The 18443-nt window shown below is 58.2% G+C and overlaps 1 protein-coding gene across 1 annotated transcript in view; it reads left to right on the top strand.

Annotated features, from left to right (window-relative positions):
• Positions 1 to 11062, top strand: part of AJAP1 (adherens junctions associated protein 1) — a 38781-nt gene extending 27719 nt beyond the window's left edge. The window contains exons 3-6 of the mRNA XM_063353862.1: positions 731 to 818; positions 3404 to 3646; positions 5076 to 5206; positions 10516 to 11062. Of these exons, the coding sequence (XP_063209932.1) occupies positions 731 to 818; positions 3404 to 3646; positions 5076 to 5148 (404 nt within the window). The 3' untranslated portion in view covers positions 5149 to 5206; positions 10516 to 11062. The remainder of the gene's footprint in view (positions 1 to 730; positions 819 to 3403; positions 3647 to 5075; positions 5207 to 10515) is intronic.
• Positions 11063 to 18443: the final 7381 nt, after the last annotated feature.

Below are 18443 nucleotides of genomic sequence, written 5' to 3'. Positions count from 1 at the left end.
TTTCCTTGCCACACGCTCCCGCACAAGCTGGGAGCTCTACGCATGCATTGCACAGGTGCACATATATATATATAAAAAACCACTCATTTTCCTGTCGTGCTAACACTTATTTATTTATTAAAAATACCATCCATCAGGAGCTGCAACATCTGCTTGTGAAAAATAGCACATCCTTGGGCTGCAGCCAGGAAAATCATTTCATTACGAAATTGCAACTGTAAAGCGGCACAAAATCGCAAACATACTGTACATTGAGATGCTTTTGTTTCCAAACTGCTCATTAGGAATGATACACGAGCCAAAATTATACCCTGTGTAAGGTGAATTACGAGAAAATGAGCCCACCCGACCTTCTAAGTGAGCAGCAGTTAGTGCGGTAATTATTATCTCTGGTTAATCCTGCACCCACTGCAAGGCTGCGCTCAAGTTTCCCTTTCCGTCCCGGAGGGGATACGTCTTCACATCTCTTCCGTTCTTCGTGCCTAATTCGGGCTGACAAGGAACATACTTGAGAGGATAGGAAATGAGGAGCCTGGCTTAAAGATTATTTTATGTAAGGCAGGAGGGAGGATTGCGTCGCCGCTGCCGGGGGCTGCGTGCGGCCCCGCGCCGGGGAAGGGCTCGGGGGGGAGGCGACGGGGGGCTGTGCGTGACGGGGGGCTTCGCTCGCCGCCGCCCCGGCTCCCCCGTGGCTCCCGTCCCCACTCTCTCTCGTTTCTTTTCTCCGCAGGTCTGGCGGTTCATCAGATAATCACTATTACCGTGTCCCTCATCATGGTCATAGCCGCTCTGATAACAACTCTTGTCTTAAAAAATTGGTAAGGTCCCTCCTGGGTCTGGCTGGCTTGGGGGGGTGGCATGGGGATGGGGACAGGGTGGGGACAGCGGTGCCTTTCCAGCACTAAAGCCCGTGGCGTCTGCCGGGATGGCTTCGGAAAGGGGTTGCGGGAGAAAATGGGGTGGTTTTTTCGTACTGAAACCTGCAAGGGCGGCAGAAGCGCCTGGGTTCTTCTGGCTGCCCCACCTCTCGCCGGCGGTGGGTGGCTTTGGGGGCCAGCACGTGTCCCGCGTGGGATGCAGCCACCCGACCCTGGCCACGTGCGCATCGCTGCTCCGGGATCTGCCACCTGGCGAGGTCAGAGCCCTGCGTCCGGCCGCGGCACGTGTCCCCACAAGGGCGCGGGACCTGCCCTGCGCTGGGTGGCACCTCCTCCGCCGCTGCCTTAAGCAGCTTTACGCCGCTCCTTAATCACCAGCCTGGCTCAGCAGGTGACGGTGGCATTTTCTGACCTTGCCCACACCTCCAGGGACCGAAGGGCATCTCCCGACCCCTGCGGGGGCCGCCGCTTTGAAGCGTGCTCATCCCCCGGAGCGCTCCTGCTCTGCTCCGGCTTCATTTGCTCCCGTTTGTTCTGTCGGCGTGGCTGGGCGTATGGCAAAATAGGTTAGCGTTTCGCTTCAGGCGCTCATGACTTTACCTATTTTCCCAGGGAAAGTGGCCTACTTTGAGGTCAGCGTTGCCGGCGCAGCGATAGGGCCGATGCTGTGGGCGAGCTGCCGCGCTCAGCAGTGGTTCTCCCGTCCCTCCCTCTCCTCCAGCCTGGCCACCTCTGCCCGCCCCGCGTCCCCGGGTGCTGCAAATCCATTCCCGCAGCAAATCGATTCCCGCACCCAGCAGGATGATGATGAGATGATGAAGAATCCTGCTCCCTCCCCAGGATTAGAGGAAAACCCCTTTGCAGGGCTAGGGAGGCACCTGAGTCTCGGCAGAGGTGCAGGGAGGCGTTCAGCTGGCCAAAGTGCCGAGTTACTTGCCCTGCAGATGAGTTTGCTCTGCTGGCAGCCCGCGGGGAGGCACCGGTGATGCTCGGTTTTGTATCTCAGACAGGATTTACTTTACTAAACTTCCCCAGTCGTAGCAGTAGTTCAATGAAAGAGCGTGGAAAACACTCTCTAAAGCACTTTGGGGATTTTTCTCTAATAGTGGTCGTAAGCGGTACACGCCATCGATCCGGCCGAGCACAGACCAGCTCGAGGAACCTCATGCTGGAGCCAAAAAGGGGGGAAAAATAATACAGTGATCGGTGCAGAATAGAACTTAGGCAGATCCAGGAGCGTTGGAGAACCACCAGATCCCACTGGGGCCTCGGGAGCCAACGGGGTCACCGGGAGCAGCGTCCCACCAGCCGTCCGTCGGCTGAGGGGGGCGTCGGCCCTGGCAGACCCGTTCCTGAGCTATTTATCCCCATATATTAAAACCTTTTGGTGCCTCCCAAATGCGAAGGGTTTAATTTCATTGTTCTCACCTATGTCTTTTCGCTTAAAGAAAGGCTTTCATTTCCGGCAGGTATAAATGTGTGACTTGCTAAGTAATTCCTCGGGTGGTAAAAAGCTTGTATCTAAAATTTAAATTTGATCCTTAAAGAAAACAAAGGCAAGCCTAATGACTGCTTGGTTGTGGGTGATCCTTCCGAAGTACCTGAACAGCTTCTTTTGATGCGGCCCAGGCTGGGGGGGGGGGGGTGGGGGGGGTGTGCGTTTCTCACCCCCCAACACCCCCAGGTCCTTCTCCTCAGGGCTGCTCTCCAGCCATTCTCCGCCCAGCCTGGATTTGTGCTTGGCATTGCCCTGACCCGGGTGCAGGACCCTGCACTTGGCCTGGTTGAACCTCATGGGGTTGGCACGGGCCCACCTCAAGCCACCCTCTGGGTGGCATCCCTTCCCTCCAGCGTGTGGGCAGCAGGGCGAGGGGGGGATTCTGCCCCTCTGCTCCGCTCTGTGAGACCCCCCTGCGGTGCTGCCTCCAGCGCTGGGGCACCGACAGCAGAAGGACACGGAGCTGTTGGAGCGGGGCCAGAGGAGGCCCTGGAGATGCCGGGAGGGCTGGAGCCCCTCTGCTGTGGGGACAGGCTGAGAGAGCTGGGGGGGTTCAGCCTGGAGGAGAGAAGGCTCCGGGGAGACCTTCCAGCCCCTTCCAGTCCCTAAAGGGGCTCCAGGAAAGCTGGGGAGGGACTCTGGAGCAGGGAGGGGAGCCATGGGAGGAGGGGGAATGCCTTTAAACTGGAAGAGGGGAGATAGAGATGAGATCTGGGGAAGAAATTCTTGGCTGTGAGGGGGGTGAGCCCCTGGCCCAGGTTGCCCAGAGAAGCTGTGGCTGCCCCATCCCTGGAGGGGTTCAAGGCCAGGTTGGACGGGGCTTGGAGCAACCTGGGCTGGTGGGAGGTGTCCCTGCCCAGGGCAGGGGGTGGCACTGGGTGGGCTTTGAGGTCCCTTCCCACCCAAGCGATTCTGTGAGTCTATGAATTCTAATCTAATGTTGAGCAATGTATAATTAGCTGAAAACAATGCGAGTTCCCCTGCTGATGCGCGGTGCATCATGTCCCTTCTTCTGCCCCGGCCCCAGCTGTGCACAGAGCGGGCGCCCGCGGCGCAACAGCCACCAGCGCAAGCTGGACCAGCAGGAGGAGAGCTGCCAGAACCTGACCGACTTCGCCCCCGCCCGCGTGCCCAGCGCCCTCGACATCTTCACCGCCTACAACGAGACGTTGCAGTGCTCCCACGAGTGCGTCCGGACCCCCGTGCCCGTCTACGCGGAGGAAGCGTTGCACTCGCCCGGGGATTATAAAGCAACCTTCAATGGAAACAGGTGAGGCGGCCGGCGTGGGGTCCCTGCGGGATGGGGAGCATCATCCCGCTCCGGGGATCCGCTGCCCCCTCTTTTCCGCAGGGACAATGGTGGAGCTGCCTTACCCCGGCTCTCCAGGCCGCCGGGGTGCTTGCCCGCCCCGTAGCTCAGCGTGGGCACGGCCCCCGGCCCGCTCATCCTGGCGAGGAGGCTCAGCGAGCCCTGGCAGCCTTCAGCACCGCACGTTTTTCCATTCCCGGCTGCTGCCGCCAGCACGTAAATGCTGCTGGATCCATCTTCCAGCGTTCGTGCTGTCTCCTAAGTGGCATCGAAAGAGCTGCCGGGTTGCGAATGAGCCGGGTGATTAATGGAGGAGCGGGTGGCGAGAGCCAAATGAACCGTTTGTCTGGCGTGAAGTAATGATGCATTAACAAGGGGGCTTAATGGCAGCTGGCGGCGGGCTGTGAGAGATGGGGGCCCCGGCTCTGCCTGCCCCGTGCCCGCGCGGGGAGGAGGTGGGTGGGAGGGTGGGCGAGTGACCACCCCGCACCTCGGCCGGCCCCCGCAGCCCTCGCGCCGGGCGCTGCTGCGGAGTTTCCCCGGGCGGTAAATGCATGTCCCCCATCAAAGCCAGAGGAACAACCAGGAGGAGAGTTTCGAGGGAGAAAACGAGCAGCCCGTGCTCCAGGCAGCCCGGCTGGCCCGTGGCGTGCGCGCCACCGTAGCTGGCGTCCTCCTGCACCACGGGCAGAAGCCTGGGAGCCAACAGCTTAGTAGACATCTTTTTAACCATCACCTTCTGCGTGCGCGTGGGGGTTTTTGCTGGTTCACATTTCTCAGGGTTTCCCCAGGTGTCGGAAGGCGGAGGATTAGCGGGGATTTTCAAACCATGTCGTTGAACGTCCGCGTGCGTTGCTTTTGGTTGAACCCCAGCGCTGCAGGGGTGCCCTTGCTCTGGCTGGAAGGGCTCCGTCGCTCCTCTCCGTCGGGTGACGCTCTCTGGGGCACGGTTGGCCTCGGGGCGTTCCCAGTCCAGCCCAGCGGCGCCGGTGATGGCGATGGGCACGATGGGCACGGCAGCCCCGTGCGGGACCCGCGGCGCGGGCAGCGCTGCTGCTGGGTGGTGGGGGGACGGAGGGACGGGGGGGCGGCAGGCGGGAGATGCCCCGCTGCCGGGAGGGGTCAGGTATCCCCAGGGCCATGGGCTGCATTAGAAGGTGCTCGTGCACAGGGGAAAAAGACATTCAGTATCGCACTCCATCTTTTTCTTCGTTCTTTCTCTGCTTTGCACCACCTGGTTTCCAAGGCCAATAAGCCCATTCAAAGCATCACTCTAGAGATATTTTTTTTTTTCCTCTTTAAAAAGCTGATTTTTGCAGCAGGCCGCCTCGGCTTGCTCCGTGTGTGTTTTGTGCCAGCATGTGCAAGCCCCTTTTTCTGCTCGCTGCAGACCCTCGTCTTCTGACCGGCATCTTATTCCCGTGGCCTTTGTGTCTGAGAAATGGTTTGAAATCTCCTGCTGACTGGCCGAAGCCTGTTTGACTTCTGGGGGCAGGGCAGACGCCATCGGGCTGTTTCCTGGTACGTACCGTCCCCCTGCCCATCGTCCCCTGCCCATCGCCCCCTGCCCATCGCCCCCTGCCCATCGTCCCCTGCCCATCGCCCCCTGCCCATCGCCCCCTGCCCGCCGGCAGCCGCTCTCCCCCTGCCTGCTGCCATCCTCCTTTTGGGACGTCGGTCCCTGAGCAGGGTGGCTCACCCACCCCGGGGGGGCCCGGACACATCTTCCGCCGTGGAGGGGAGGGTGGGTTCCAACGTGGCTTTTCCATGGAGGTGAATTACAGACGGGCCCGAGATAAAAGGCAGGGACTGGGATGGATGTGGACTTGGGAGCAAAAGGTCCCCGGGGCAGCCGTGAATTTCAGCCGGATCTCGTGGTTCCAGCCCACCTCGACACCTCGGCACGCGAGCGTAATTGCCCTGCCGTGATACGGCCTGACCTGTAATTAACCTCTCGTTGCATGATGGACAGCCCGTTGGGGTCACGCATCTGACACGCACGCTCCACCGGTACCCGAAAGCTCACTTGGTGATGTTTGCTGTCATAAACACCTCCATGCTCCCTGCGAGGGTGCCGGGGTCCTCCTCCTCTGCCTCCCCCTCCTCCTCCTCCTCCTCCTCGCCCTGTGGGAGCCGACCGTGCCAGCCCGTGTGCGCGGTCCCAGCAGCCGGGTTCACGCCTTGGATGCTGCTGCAACCAAAGGAGTACAACGACGTCGTACTGGTTTCAACAGTACCTCATTTGGGATTTTTTTTTCGTATTTTTTTGAGCTGGTTTGGGCCGTTTTCACCTCCTTGTGTTGCTTCTGAAGGTGGCACGGGTGATAGCGGTGGCAGGAGAAGCCGTGAGGGTTCCCTGCGTGCCAGCTACCATGGGGCAGCGGCGCCCGCCCGAGCCAGGCGCTCAGGTGAATTAATTGGTGTCCCAAGTCCCTGCCGTAATGAATCATATATTCAGCGTAAATGAAATTTCCCTGACTGCAGCTCACTCGGAACGGCCTGTTTAACATTGTGCTCAGCTATTGAACACAGAAATATAATTAGATTAGAATGGAAGGGGGGAAAAAAAAAAAACAAGTTGATGTTGTCAGCTGTGCTGGGGGCTGGCGGTGGCTGGGCAAGGGCTCAGCCCTCGGCCCCACGGCTCTGCCGCCCACGGCCCCCCGGGGCTTTGCTGTTAAGGGGAAAAGGCTCTTCCTCCCCATCTGTTCATGTTCCCTCGTTATTTCTCTGACTCTTTCGCCGCGGCTGCTGGCTGGGGGAGGGACAAAGCGCAAAGGTACCTGCTGGGGGGCTGGTGCTGGGGGTAAAGGGGACAGGTTCTGCAGGGTCTCCCCAGCCGGCGTTGGCTTAGGAGGCAACGGGCAATAACCCGCTCTGCCCCTTCCACCGTGAGCTTTGTAGTTTGTGATGTCTGTCCGTTGGCTTAAAATGATTTAAAAAACCCAAAAAAAACCCAAAAAAAGCCAAGCCAGTCACGCTTGCATGCCATCAGCAGCTCTCCTGCCTGACGTAGGGGGAAGGGGGCTGAGCGGCGCTGAGCCGTTGCCCGCTATGGGAAGCCTCTGCAATTCCCACCGCTCCTGCCCGAGGTCCTGCGGAACTCCGTGCCAAAGACCGTGCCCTGGTCATCGCCATAGATTTCTTTAAATAGCCCAAAGCCAGTCCATTATGCCTTACTAAATCCTTGAAATTCTCATTGACCCCTTTTCACGGGATCCATAAAACGCGTATCGACGAGCTCTGGAAAAATCTATCCGAGTCGTACCTGGAGCATTAGGTCCATAATAATGTTTCAATTATTTATACAGTTCTGGCAGCTGATGTTTGGTTTCATTAATGTGAAGAAAATTAATCCAAAAACTGTCCTCCGCTTGTGTACACGTGCGTATGGGTGTTTGTACCAGGGTGCTCCTGGAGTACACGTGCACAGGTGGCGCGTCGTGCCGAAAACCGGGTGATGGCAGCCGTGCGCGGGGAGTGGTGCGGGGGGTGTCAGCAGGGCACGGAGAGCAGGAGGGATGGCCCCGCAGCCCGGGGGGGTCGGCGCGGCTCCCCCCCAGCTTCCCAGGAGCCTGCGGTGGAGAGACGCATTGCAGCCCCACGCAAACGGCGTGTTCGTGAACGCGCCTGTGCCAGTCGGGACAGCCCGCAGACAACAGGAATATTTCAGGTTTCACATGTCGCTGCGTAAGGTGGAACCTTCCGAGAGCAGATGGCGTTGAGGTGAGCTCCCTGGTAGACCGTCCCCTGTCGCGGTGCTGTCACCGGACAGATGCTGTGAGCGCGGGGGGACGGGGGATGCCTTCCCAGCTCCGGTTCCTGGAGGAGAGGCTGCTGGAGAAGGAGAAGGAGCTGCGTGGGGCTGCACCTCGGGAGGGGTGGCCGTGTTCTGCCGGCCTTTCGCCGGAGCAGCGGCGTAGCCTGGAGGTGACAGTTGCTGGTGACCCGCTGCACCTCGGCAGGGGTGGAAGGATGCTCTAGCGCACGCGGAGCCTCCTGGCTGGAGCGGTTACGTGCGGCTTTCTCTTCCCAGCCCCGTTCTCTCGGCATTAGCAGGGGACGGAGTGGGGTTTGGGGGTGATGGGGGGCTCTCCCCGCTCTGGGTCAGACGCTGCACCGCTCTCCGCCACAGAAACCTCTCTCCTTGGAAAGGCTCAAACCACTTTACAAGTTTTAATGGATGGCACTTCACAGCTTTTAGCTGTCCAATAGGCAAATTAGTGCTGGTGACCGGGTAGAGTCTGAGCTGGAGGCACAAGAGGGACGATGTGGCGGGGGACGGGGGTGGCAGGGCAGAGAGGGAGCGCGGACATTTCGGGTAGGTGAGCACCGCGGAGCCGGTCGGAGTTTAGTGTGGACTTGCCGTGTTACGGTCCGTCAGCGCGGTGCGGGTTCCGACGGCGGTGCTGCCCAAACGGCAGCGCGGGGCCGGGCTGGGCGGCCGCAGGGAGCAGATGCGAGGGACAGAGCCACGGAGCGGTCCCCAGCCGGGAGAGCTGCAGGCAGCGCGGTGTCAGGAAACCCGGTGGAACTCGTCCAGCTACACGGCAAGCAGATGTTGAAGTTATTGCCTGGGGTCAGGTTCATCCCGCGCCGAGAGGAGCAGCGGGGAGGGTTCCTGCGATGCTGCCTGCGGGAAGCAGCTCTCGGAGCTTCCCAGCGGATCCACTCCGCCGGGATGCTGGGGGAGCACTGGTTGGGGATGGATGTCAGCTCTTGGCAGCAGAACCGCCCGACCCGGGGCTGGTTCAGGTGAAGAGCAAAGCAGCCGGGGAAAGCATTTGTGCCAGGGAACTCGCCGGAGAATCATCTGCACGGAGGAATGAGAGGGAGGACGCTCCATGCTCTGGTCCCGGCCGGTGACAGGAGCAGCCGCCTGTTTGCAAAGCGAAAGGTGACATTTGCTGAAGGCTCGAGTGGCTTTGGCCGGGCAGCACAGCCAACCGAGGCAGTTCTGGTGTGGTTTCGTACTGGCTTTGGGGCTTTCTAAAAGGAAGTTTGAGATTTCGCGTTATTCTTGTCCTTAATCCCGCTCTCTTTGACTGAAAAACCCCATGGAATGAGATTATACAAAAATCTGTAAGGTTGATCAAGTGCTGACCTACTTTGCACAAAGAGGCTATTTGGAATACAATATAAATTTTACATTCTGCAATGCGTGCGTTAAGTGGTATTCAGCCGGAACTATGTAAATGTTCGGCATTGCTGTTGGAGAAGTGGCGATTTGAGACCTGGAAGTCGTACTGGTGCGGTAACGTTGATCTGACCCTAGCTGTTGCACAAGGCAGTTAAAATTTACAGTGTTGTGTGGCAACGCCGTGCTTTGAACATGGCGAGCAGCTGCTGTGCTGGCCCCGTTCTGCCTAACAACAGCAAAAGCCTTGTATTAACATTAACAGATAATGAGTCATCATAAAAAATCCGGGCTTGTCTTCGGAGGAATAACAGCAGTCCCAGCACAGCCCCGGTGCCGGAGATTAAGGGCTCTGTAAAATCTGTCTCGCTAATTAAGACTTCAGTGTCGTTCTTGGGGATGGCGTATATTGGGCATCTTGCTTAGAAATAACGTTGAAGGCAGAACGTTTGAACGAGCGTAAGGCGTATTGCCTCCCTAGGTGCTCATAACGGGCTAGTCGGGGGTCGTGGCGTAGATCGGGGCGCTCCGAAGGCAGCGCTCCGGCGCACGCTGTGCGTACCTGCCGCCTCCACAGCCCATGCGCGGGACGCGCATCGGGCACACGGAGCCGTGCTACCGCGCTGACTGCTGTCCAGGGAGTCACCTACACCTGGAGCCAGTGGCCGCACGCTAATGATAGGGAGTAATTGTCTTTGCATGGAGGTTTAAAGATTACGTAGGGGGAGATATTTCAGAAGGCGGCAAATAAATAGCTTAAGAAGAACTTCAATAGGATCTCTGTTTTTGATGTGTAACCAATTCTCTATTGATTTCTTTAGGGCATTTAACTTCAGAAAATCTTGTTAGTACTCATCATCGTCTTCTCATCTGCCAGAGCACTCGCTGCTCTTAGCCCAAGTATTAAAGCTCCAGAGCGCGAGGATGCTCAGAAATAAATCGCGCTTTGCCAAACGCCCCGAGGAGATGAAAGTGTGCAGTAAGGGCTCAGTCCCGCTCGCCAAGAGCATCCCCGTCGGAAAGGCTGCCCTCGAAACACAGCTGAGAACGGGCTGGGCAGGGCTGGGGCTTCTCCAGGGGGGACGCAGAGCGGTCCCCGTCTGCTGGGGACGGGGACGTCGCTGACATAGAATCATAGGGTTGGCAGGGCCCTCTGGAGATCACCCAGTCCCACCTCTGCCAGAGCAGGGTCACCCACAGCAGGTGGCACAGGAACGCGTCCAGGCGGGGTTGGGATGTCTCCAGAGACGGAGACTCCCCCACCTCTCTGGGCAGCCTGTGCCAGGGCTCTGCCACCCCCACAGCAAAGAAGTTCCTCCTCGTGTTGAGATGGAACTTCCCATGGGCAAGTTTGTGCCCGTCACCTCTTGTCCTGTCCCTGGGCACCACTGAGAAGAGCCTGGCCCCATCCTCCTGACACCCACCCTTGAAGTATTTATCAGCGTTGATAAGATCCCCCTCAAGCCGTCTTTTTTCCAGACTGAAGAGACCCAAATCCCTCAGCCTTACGTCCCACTTCCCTGTACCCCGCTCCCCCCGGGATGCTCCCGTTGCCGCTGGCGTTCGCCCCCCTGAGCCCGGGTGGGAGGAGGGGGACCCTCCGGGCTCCTGGGGGACATCAAAGAGGGGATGCGAGTCGTGATGCGTTTCCCTGTCGTGATTTAATCTTTGTTTTTCTTCTCGTCCTTCACAGGATTCCATTGGTGAACCTGTAAAAAATATAAAAAAAACAATGGGTTACCTGTACCTACCATTTCTGTTTACCAGTAGGAGACTCAAAGAGCAGCGTTCTATGGGCCAAATATATTTTTATAAAAATGAACACGCCTATAGGTAACTGCGTTTTTCGAAGAGCGCGTTTTTTTGGAGAAGAGAAGGACAAATGTGTGAGCAAAGAATCCCGTGGAGGAGGAGGAACCGGCGGGGGATGGAGAGGGAAGGAGCGAGCGCCTGGAGCCTGGCGGTGGACTGTGACTCTGAACCTGTGCCAATAATACCATTATGTGCCATGTACCGATGCAGAGACTTCGCGAGAAGCCGAAGCCGAGTCGAGAACGCCTAGAAACGGTGTGGAGGACGAGTCGGGTGTCTCTTCTGGTGGGGTCATTCATTCCGGTCCATACGCATACATACATATGATATATGTAGAGAGAAAATATATATATATATATATACACACACAAACACTTTTTGTACTGTAGCAATTTTTGAAGATCTTAAATACTCATTTTTAAAGAAGATGTCATGGGCTAAAAGTCTCATTTCTTTAACACGCATAATACGAACTAGGTGAACCGATGTTTTCTACTTTGGCAGCTTGCCTTTCAAACCTATATGTGTATATATAGGTAGACATATATACATATATATACGTGTGTGTGTGTATGTATAAACATATATATGTATGTATACATATATATATATATATAGTTTTGGTTCTTTTTGGAAGTGCGTTTCCCGTGGTGGGGACGTGGCTGGATGGCGGCAGTGGGGACGGCGGGGGCTGGCGGCGGCGCACGCCATGCTGGAGCGGGGCAGAGCCTTCCCCAGGGAGAGGAGGAGCGCGGCGGCGCTGCCCCGGGGTTCCTCCAGCTCCGGAAGGGACAGCGGAGCGCTCCGGAGGCTGCTCTGGGAGGAAAGGAGAACGGAGAGGGGCTGGAAGGATGCGTCTGGGCCACGTCCACGAAGTGCGTTGCTGCTGCCGAGCTCCCCTCCTGCCGCTGCTCGCGGGGCGTTTGGCCACCGCCAGCCCCATTTCCCCGGCACAGGGTACCGCGTGGGGGAGATCCCGCTCCCGCTCCCCAGGGAGCCTGTGTCGGAGCCGGTGTTCGTGCACCGTCGTGTTCCCGGGAGCGGGGGCTGCGGCGTGGGGCCGGGCGAGCGGGAAGCGAGCGGGGAGCTCGCAGCAGGCAGCGTCCCTGGCTCCCCGCAGCAGCTCCAGGCAGTGGGGAAGGGCATTTCCCAACTTTCGGAGCCTGGTGCGTCCCCAAGGTCGATAGGAAGAAGCCCCAAAGCCTGCGTCTGCCCTTGGTTTCGCAGAGACGTGGTCCCTGCTGTATTTATTACGCGCGATGCCGTGGGGCTGGCTGGGGATGAGTTTTAGGCATGGATTTTCAACGGGTGGGCCTCTCGTGGCACAAGAGACAAACTTCAGGAGTGGGATGTGGGAGTTCGTTTGGAGAAATTGGTTCCAAATTGACCACGACACCAAAGCTTGCTCAGCCCCTGTGAGAGACAAGAGGCAGCAGCCGGCTGCCTCCCGACCCAGCCGCGGGCCAGCGAGCGCCGGGGAGGCTCTTCCTTTGCTCCCATGGTCCTGGCTGGGTCTGCCGCGGCAGGAGAAGGCGCAGCCGGCTCTCCGCAGTCCTGGGGATCATTTAATAGCACTAAAAAGGGAATTTTGCCCAAGGATTTGCCAGGGAAGTAGGGTTCCGCTGGCTGCGGTTTGGTGGGCTGCTCTGGAGACGCGTCCCATCGCCCAGCTCCTGGCACGCGCGCCAGCCTGCCCGCAGTTCCCCCCGGACAAGTCTTTCCATGGAGTGGGGTGCTGTCCTTGGGGCTGTGCCACGTCCCTCCGAGCCGGTGCCGCTGGAGAGCCGGGCAGGAGGGGGATGGCGGCAGCAGGCTGGGGTCTGCCACCCTGTCCCGGGTCTCACCACGCTTCGCTTCTGCTCTTCGACGCCTGCCCCGCTCCAAGCCCGGCCTTGCCCACGTCGGTCGTGCCAAGGCAAAGCTCGGCGAGGGCTCCCGGGCGACTGCGGCCTCGGGGCGAGGGTCTGCCCCAGGAGGGTCTCGGGTGGGTTCCTTCGGCGTTACCTGGGTGGGAACGACAGCAGCGTTCAGACCAAAGTCCTCCAGTTCTTTTTGTAAAACTGCCCTTCGTAAGTATTAGTGGTTTTTTAGAGTTGTCCAGGTACACATTTCTACTCATCCGCTAATTATTCAGCTCCATTTCTTTATTATAATGAGTGTGCAGTTAAAAGAAAACAAAAAACAAGTAGAAACTTCTGTTATTGTGCATAGCCACGTGTGCAGTCTCTTGTTTCTGTACCTTTTCTGCCCTTTCCTGATGGAATTGTACAGTCCGGTTTATTTTTCCCAAAATTTTTGGAAGCTGCCTTGAAGTCTTCCTTGCCGGACCCGACAGTTACCGGTGGGCTTGAACCAGGCCTCTCCCAAGGCGTGAACCAGACCTCTCCCGAGGCATCGGCAGCATTCCCAGCGGCTCCGATGAGCCTCGAGCATCGCCTCAGGCGCGTTCTGCGCTGGGGTCACTGCCGGCGGCAGCCGGAGAGGAGGAGGAGGGGGGGGTTCCTGTTGCTCCTGGCCAGGTTTAGTCCATGATGGAACCTGCTCCTTCTGGGGCGGTGGGTTCCCGTGAGCGCTGAGCTGGGCGGGCACCGGCGGCAGCAGAGATGTGCGTCCCCGGGGCTGGGTTTTGGGGGTGTTGAACATGGCCGGGTCCCTCAGACTGCTGCAGCGGGGCAGAGATTCGCTCTGGTTTGGGTGTTTCGGTGGAGCAAAGCTTCCCGTGGGGCTGGGCAGAGGGGTGTCTGCGGGGGGGCTCTGGTGTCCGGCTCCCCGCGGTGATGCCTCCGCGGGGGGGATGGTGTCCCGCTGGAGGAGGGACCCCCTGAGGCGTTAGTGAAGCTTTTCCCTTCCCGGGGAGACACGGGAGGGGTGTGCCTGGGGGTGCCTCTGGCTCTGCCCCGAGGCGGGGGGACACAGCGGTGCTGCCGGGGGTCCGAAGGGACACAGCGAGGTGCCACGGGGGGCCCTGGCAGCCTCCTGTGCGTGGGGGGGCTGCAGCGGGGTGTGATCAGCAGCGCTAACCTGGATGATCAATCTGGATCACCAATGCCCCCGCTCAAGGCGGCACCCCGGGTCCTGCTCCCCCCCCAGCTCTGCCGGAGCCACCAAAACCCGCTCAGGGAGCGCGGACTCGGAGCAGCTGCTCCAGGGTGACCCGTCGTCTCGCTGTGCTGGGCTTTTGTGTTTTCCTGGTGTAAATGGTGCAGCCCCTGCGAATTCCCCTCGCCGGCCCAGGGTTTGGATTCTCTGTTGGACTTGGCTGGTGTCCATCCCCTCCCGCCCCGGAGCCGCCTCTGTTGTGCTTCGCCCGTTGATCGGATTTCTTTGTGCGTGCTGGCTGCACCCAGCAGTTCTTGTGGGTGTTCCCAGCGTCGTCTCGATTGCAATGTGACATCATGAAATACATCCCGACTCCCTCGTTCCCAAGCGTTTGGGGCATCGTTCTGTATTTCTGCGTGTATGGAACCCGCTGCCTGAAGGGGACTCGTCAGGCGGGGCTGGGGGCTGGCAGGGTGGCATGGGCAACGTGATGGTGATGATGGTGATGGTGATGGAGAGGTGCCCTGCCCCAAGCCCAGCACCCGGCTCACGGGAAATCCCCCGTGGAGCTGGGGGCGAGGAGGGGGATGTGTGTGTGTGTGTCAGGGAGAGAGAGAAAAGGCAAATAATTTGACCTCAGACAACGGGAGGAGGTTTCTGAGGGCAGGACTTGCATGAGCTTTCCACATAGTCTGCCGAAGGACACGTCCTGGTCACCGAGGGGTGAGCGGTGAGCCAGGGAACAAAAGTAGATGCACAATCTTCCCTTATTTATAAGGACCAACAGCACTTGCACTTTATCAGAGAAACCCTCCCCTCGTGCAGGCCAAGCACACCAACAGGGACAACTGCCGGGGGAAGGGAAGGGAAGGAGGGAAGGAGAAGGGAAGGGCCGGAGCTGGAAACACGGTGATTTACGAGGCAGGATCCTGGCATCCCGATGGCGTTTGTAGTAAAGAGAAATGAACTGTGGTTATTTCGTTCCCTACTATTGATGAAAGCTAAAAAAAAAGGAAAGGAAGGAAAACGTGAAGTCCCGTTTTAGTGGAATAGACCGATTGAGCAGATCTTTTACGCCGGGGCAAAGCGGGCGAGCGTGGTGTTTGCAGACCCGTTCCCTCGCGAGCTTCGCCACGTTGTGGCCACATCGTCTCGCCCCGAGGTCTTTGGCCGCGGCAGCCACGGACGATGGCTCCAGCCGGGCTCCTTCCATGGCTGCCCTTCGCCGGACACACAGCTTCGTCCTGAGCTGGCAGGAGTTGTGTTTCCTTGGCATGAGCCAGCCCAAAGCTTATCCAGCGGTAACGGGGCAGGTTTGGCCAACGCTTGGGCCACCAGATACGTTGAATGAGCTGGAGCCACTCGCCCAGGTCTTGCTCCTGTGTGGGGACAGAAGGCTCTTGGGCGCGTGTGGAGAATTAGTGGTTTTTCTGTTGTCGTTCAGTAGCGGAGCCCGTTTTCCAGCCCCGTGGTGTTGTGTGGGCAGCGGGAGATGTTCCACCATGAGATACAGCCCCGTGCGCTGGCAGGCGTCGTTCGCGTTGCGATGAACCGGGCGACGGCTTGCGAGGTGGTGAGCATCCATCCCTTGTGAACGTCCCTGCCGTGTCTGGGGCCGTCACCTCGCCGCTGTGCCGTGTCTGGGGCCGTCACCTCGCTGCCGTGCCGTGCCGGGGGCTCGATGGGTGTATGGCGAATCCAGGGGAGCAGCCCGGCCACGGCATCGGGCACCCACCACCGCCTAGCAAAGCTGTATTTCCAGTGTGCCCTTTCCGTGGAAAAACAGAGCTTTTTGCTGTGTTTTCTTTCATTGTGGATCTGGCAGCTTGGCAGAAAAAAAAAAAATAGAGAAAAAAAAAAAAAAGGTTTTGCTCCTTGCTTTGCGGTAAACTTCCAGCTAGCTGCTAGCTGCTGCTTGTTTCTTTTCGGTTCATTTTACGGATTTCTTAGCCCCTTAGTAGCCACTAAGGAATGCGTCAGAGCTGCGCAAGGCTGTAGTTCCCCCGGGTGTGCCGCGGCGTGTCCGTGTGGTGCGTGGGGCTCCGTCCCAGAGGGAGAACGGCTTGCGATGAGCCCATCTCGAGCTGTTTTGGGGCTGCAGCTCCGAGCCACCGCCTTACACTCCCCCGGGGCTGCGGCGGGCGGGTTGGCGGCGTTTGGGACCCACACCCCTGATTTTTGCAAACTGGGGTGTCCCGAGGGCAGCGTCTGCCCGTGGCGTCCCCGGCAGAGCGGGTCCGGGGCGGCTGCCTGTCTCCCCACCTCTCATCGTTTACCTTCACTCTGTCTTCCCGGCTGGGGGAAGGGGCAGCCTGGCGCCGCGGTGGGGGGTCCCGGTGCCCCCGGCCCCCGCGTCCCGCGGGGGGTCACAGCAGCAGCGGGAGAGCGTGCGGGGGGCGGACCTCGGGTACCTCTTCTCCATTGGCAGCTTGTTGCGAAGGAAGGTAGTCCAGCTCAAATGGTAGTTAAATAGTAGATATTCTACACATATTATATATTTTGTAAAAAAAAAAAATTAAAAAAAATTAAAATAAAATAGAACAAAAAAAAAAATATATATATATACTATCTCAGCCCACCCATTTCAGGATGAATGTGGTTGGAATTTTCATTCAACCAGGTATAAAATCTCTAAGCGATTTTTTCAAAACCAGCAAGAAATCCCCCACCATTTCAGAAGTCCGTGGGTTTGGTCTCCAGATCTCATGTAACGCTTCTCACACATTTTTAAGGATTATTCTCAGCGTTTGTAGGTACATTTTTAATAGTGTCACGAGTGGAGATAATATTTACTTTGAGAAAAAAGTATATGTTGCACAAAGTTGTACACTAAGGGCACAGATTTCTGACCCAGATTCTTCTATTTTAGGTTCCGAGGGGTTTATTTTTTCTGTTTGATAGGACATGTACAGTGAAGTTTACACTTTATTTTTATTTTGCCAAAAACCGTTTTCTAACATGAGACAGCTTTTACTTTGTAACCGGTTTTACATCACTGAGTACTCCTTTATTTTCCTGGGAAAACCCTGCACCGCGAGACATCCCGGCACCTTGGCGTGCGGTGCTCTTGGGGACGTCGCCCCCTCGGCACCGCGGTCACCCCGGCGCGGCCGCAGTGGGTGCCGGTGGGTGCCGGGGAGCCGGCTGCCCGCGGGGACGCGCAGGCGAGAACTGTTTTCTTCCCCGAGTGGTTTTTAATTTGTCTCTGTACTTGGAAGCTGTGTATTTGGAAGCACTGTAAATGCCACCCTATACCGATTTCCCTGTGTATATTTAGTACTCTGATGTTGCTATTAAAACTGATATGAGAACCGCGCAGCCGGCTGCTGACTGGGTTCCTCTGCGCGGCGGCCGCGGGCCCTGGGGAGGGGACAGGGTATTTTGGGGGGCCGGAGGGGGTGACCCCTCGGTGAGACGGAGCCCAGGGACTTCCCTGGAGAATTCTCCCTGGCTCCCCTGCCTGCAGCCTGGGGAGAGGGTCTCGTGCATCCCATCAGGGTCTCACACATCCCGGGGAGAGGGTCTCATGCGTCGCCTCGGGGTCTCGCGCATCCCATCAGGGTCTCGCACATCCCGGGCAGAGGGTCTCGTGCATCCCCTCAGGGTCTCGTGAATCCCACCAGGGTCTCGCACATCCCGGGCAGAGGGTCTCGTGCATCCCATCAGGGTCTCGCGAATCCCACCAGGGTCTCGCACATCCCGGGCAGAGGGTCTCGTGAATCCCATCAGGGTCTCGCACATCCCAGGCAGAGGGTCTCGTGCATCCCATCAGGGTCTCATGAATCCCATCAGGATCTCACACATCCCGGGCAGAGGGTCTCGTGCATCCACTCAGGGTCTCATGAATCCCATCAGGGTCTTGCACATCCCGGGCAGAGGGTCTCGTGCATCCCCTCAGGGTCTCATGAATCCCATCAGGATCTCACACATCCCGGGCAGAGGGTCTCGTGCATCCACTCAGGGTCTCATGAATCCCATCAGGGTCTTGCACATCCCGGGCAGAGGGTCTTGTGCATCCCCTCAGGGTCTCGTGAATCCCACCAGGGTCTCGCACATCCCGGGCAGAGGGTCTTGTGCATCCACTCAGGGTCTCGTGTATCCCATCAGGGTCTCATGTATCCCATCAAGGTCTTGCACATCCCGGGGAGAGAGTGTTGCGCATTGTGGGGAGAGGGTCTTTGTGCAACCCATCGGGGTCTCATGCATCCCGGGAAGAGGGTCTTGTGCATCCTGGGGAGAGGGTTTTTGCGTATCCCATCAGGGTCTCGCACATCCCGGGAAGAGGGTCTCATGCATCCCATCGTGGTTTTGCACATCCCGGGGAGAGGGTCTTGCGCATCCCGGGAAGAGGGCCTCGCACATCCCCTCGGGGTCCCACCACCCACCTCCCGACCCTGCGGCGGAGGCAGGAGCGCGCTGGGTCCCCAGGCTCACCCCGTGTCCCCCGGGGCTCGGTGATGGGACAGGAGCGCGTGTGTTGGGACAAAGGGCTTGAAAGAGGGAAGCCCTTTAATGGGACGGTTAGGGAGTTAATTAAACGTCACTAATGATGCTTTAAATAAACAGCTATGCAATAAGGTAAGCAGCCGTTATGGGATCGCTTAACCTAGATACATGTTTTACATAAAGAGACATTTTTGCCGTGAGCTGTTGCGTATTAAAATGATATTTTCTTGTTTGCAAATTCGCCTTGCGATGGGTGATGGTGGCTGACGCCGGGGCCGTCTCTGCCCTGCCCTTGCTCAGCCACACGCCGACGGACGGACAGAC

This window comes from Chroicocephalus ridibundus, chromosome 16 (genome assembly GCF_963924245.1).
Source record: "Chroicocephalus ridibundus chromosome 16, bChrRid1.1, whole genome shotgun sequence".
In the NCBI taxonomy this organism is placed as follows: domain Eukaryota; kingdom Metazoa; phylum Chordata; class Aves; order Charadriiformes; family Laridae; genus Chroicocephalus; species Chroicocephalus ridibundus.
The sequence above is the reverse complement of the archived record's forward strand: the minus strand, read 5'-3'. Positions and strand labels throughout refer to the sequence as shown.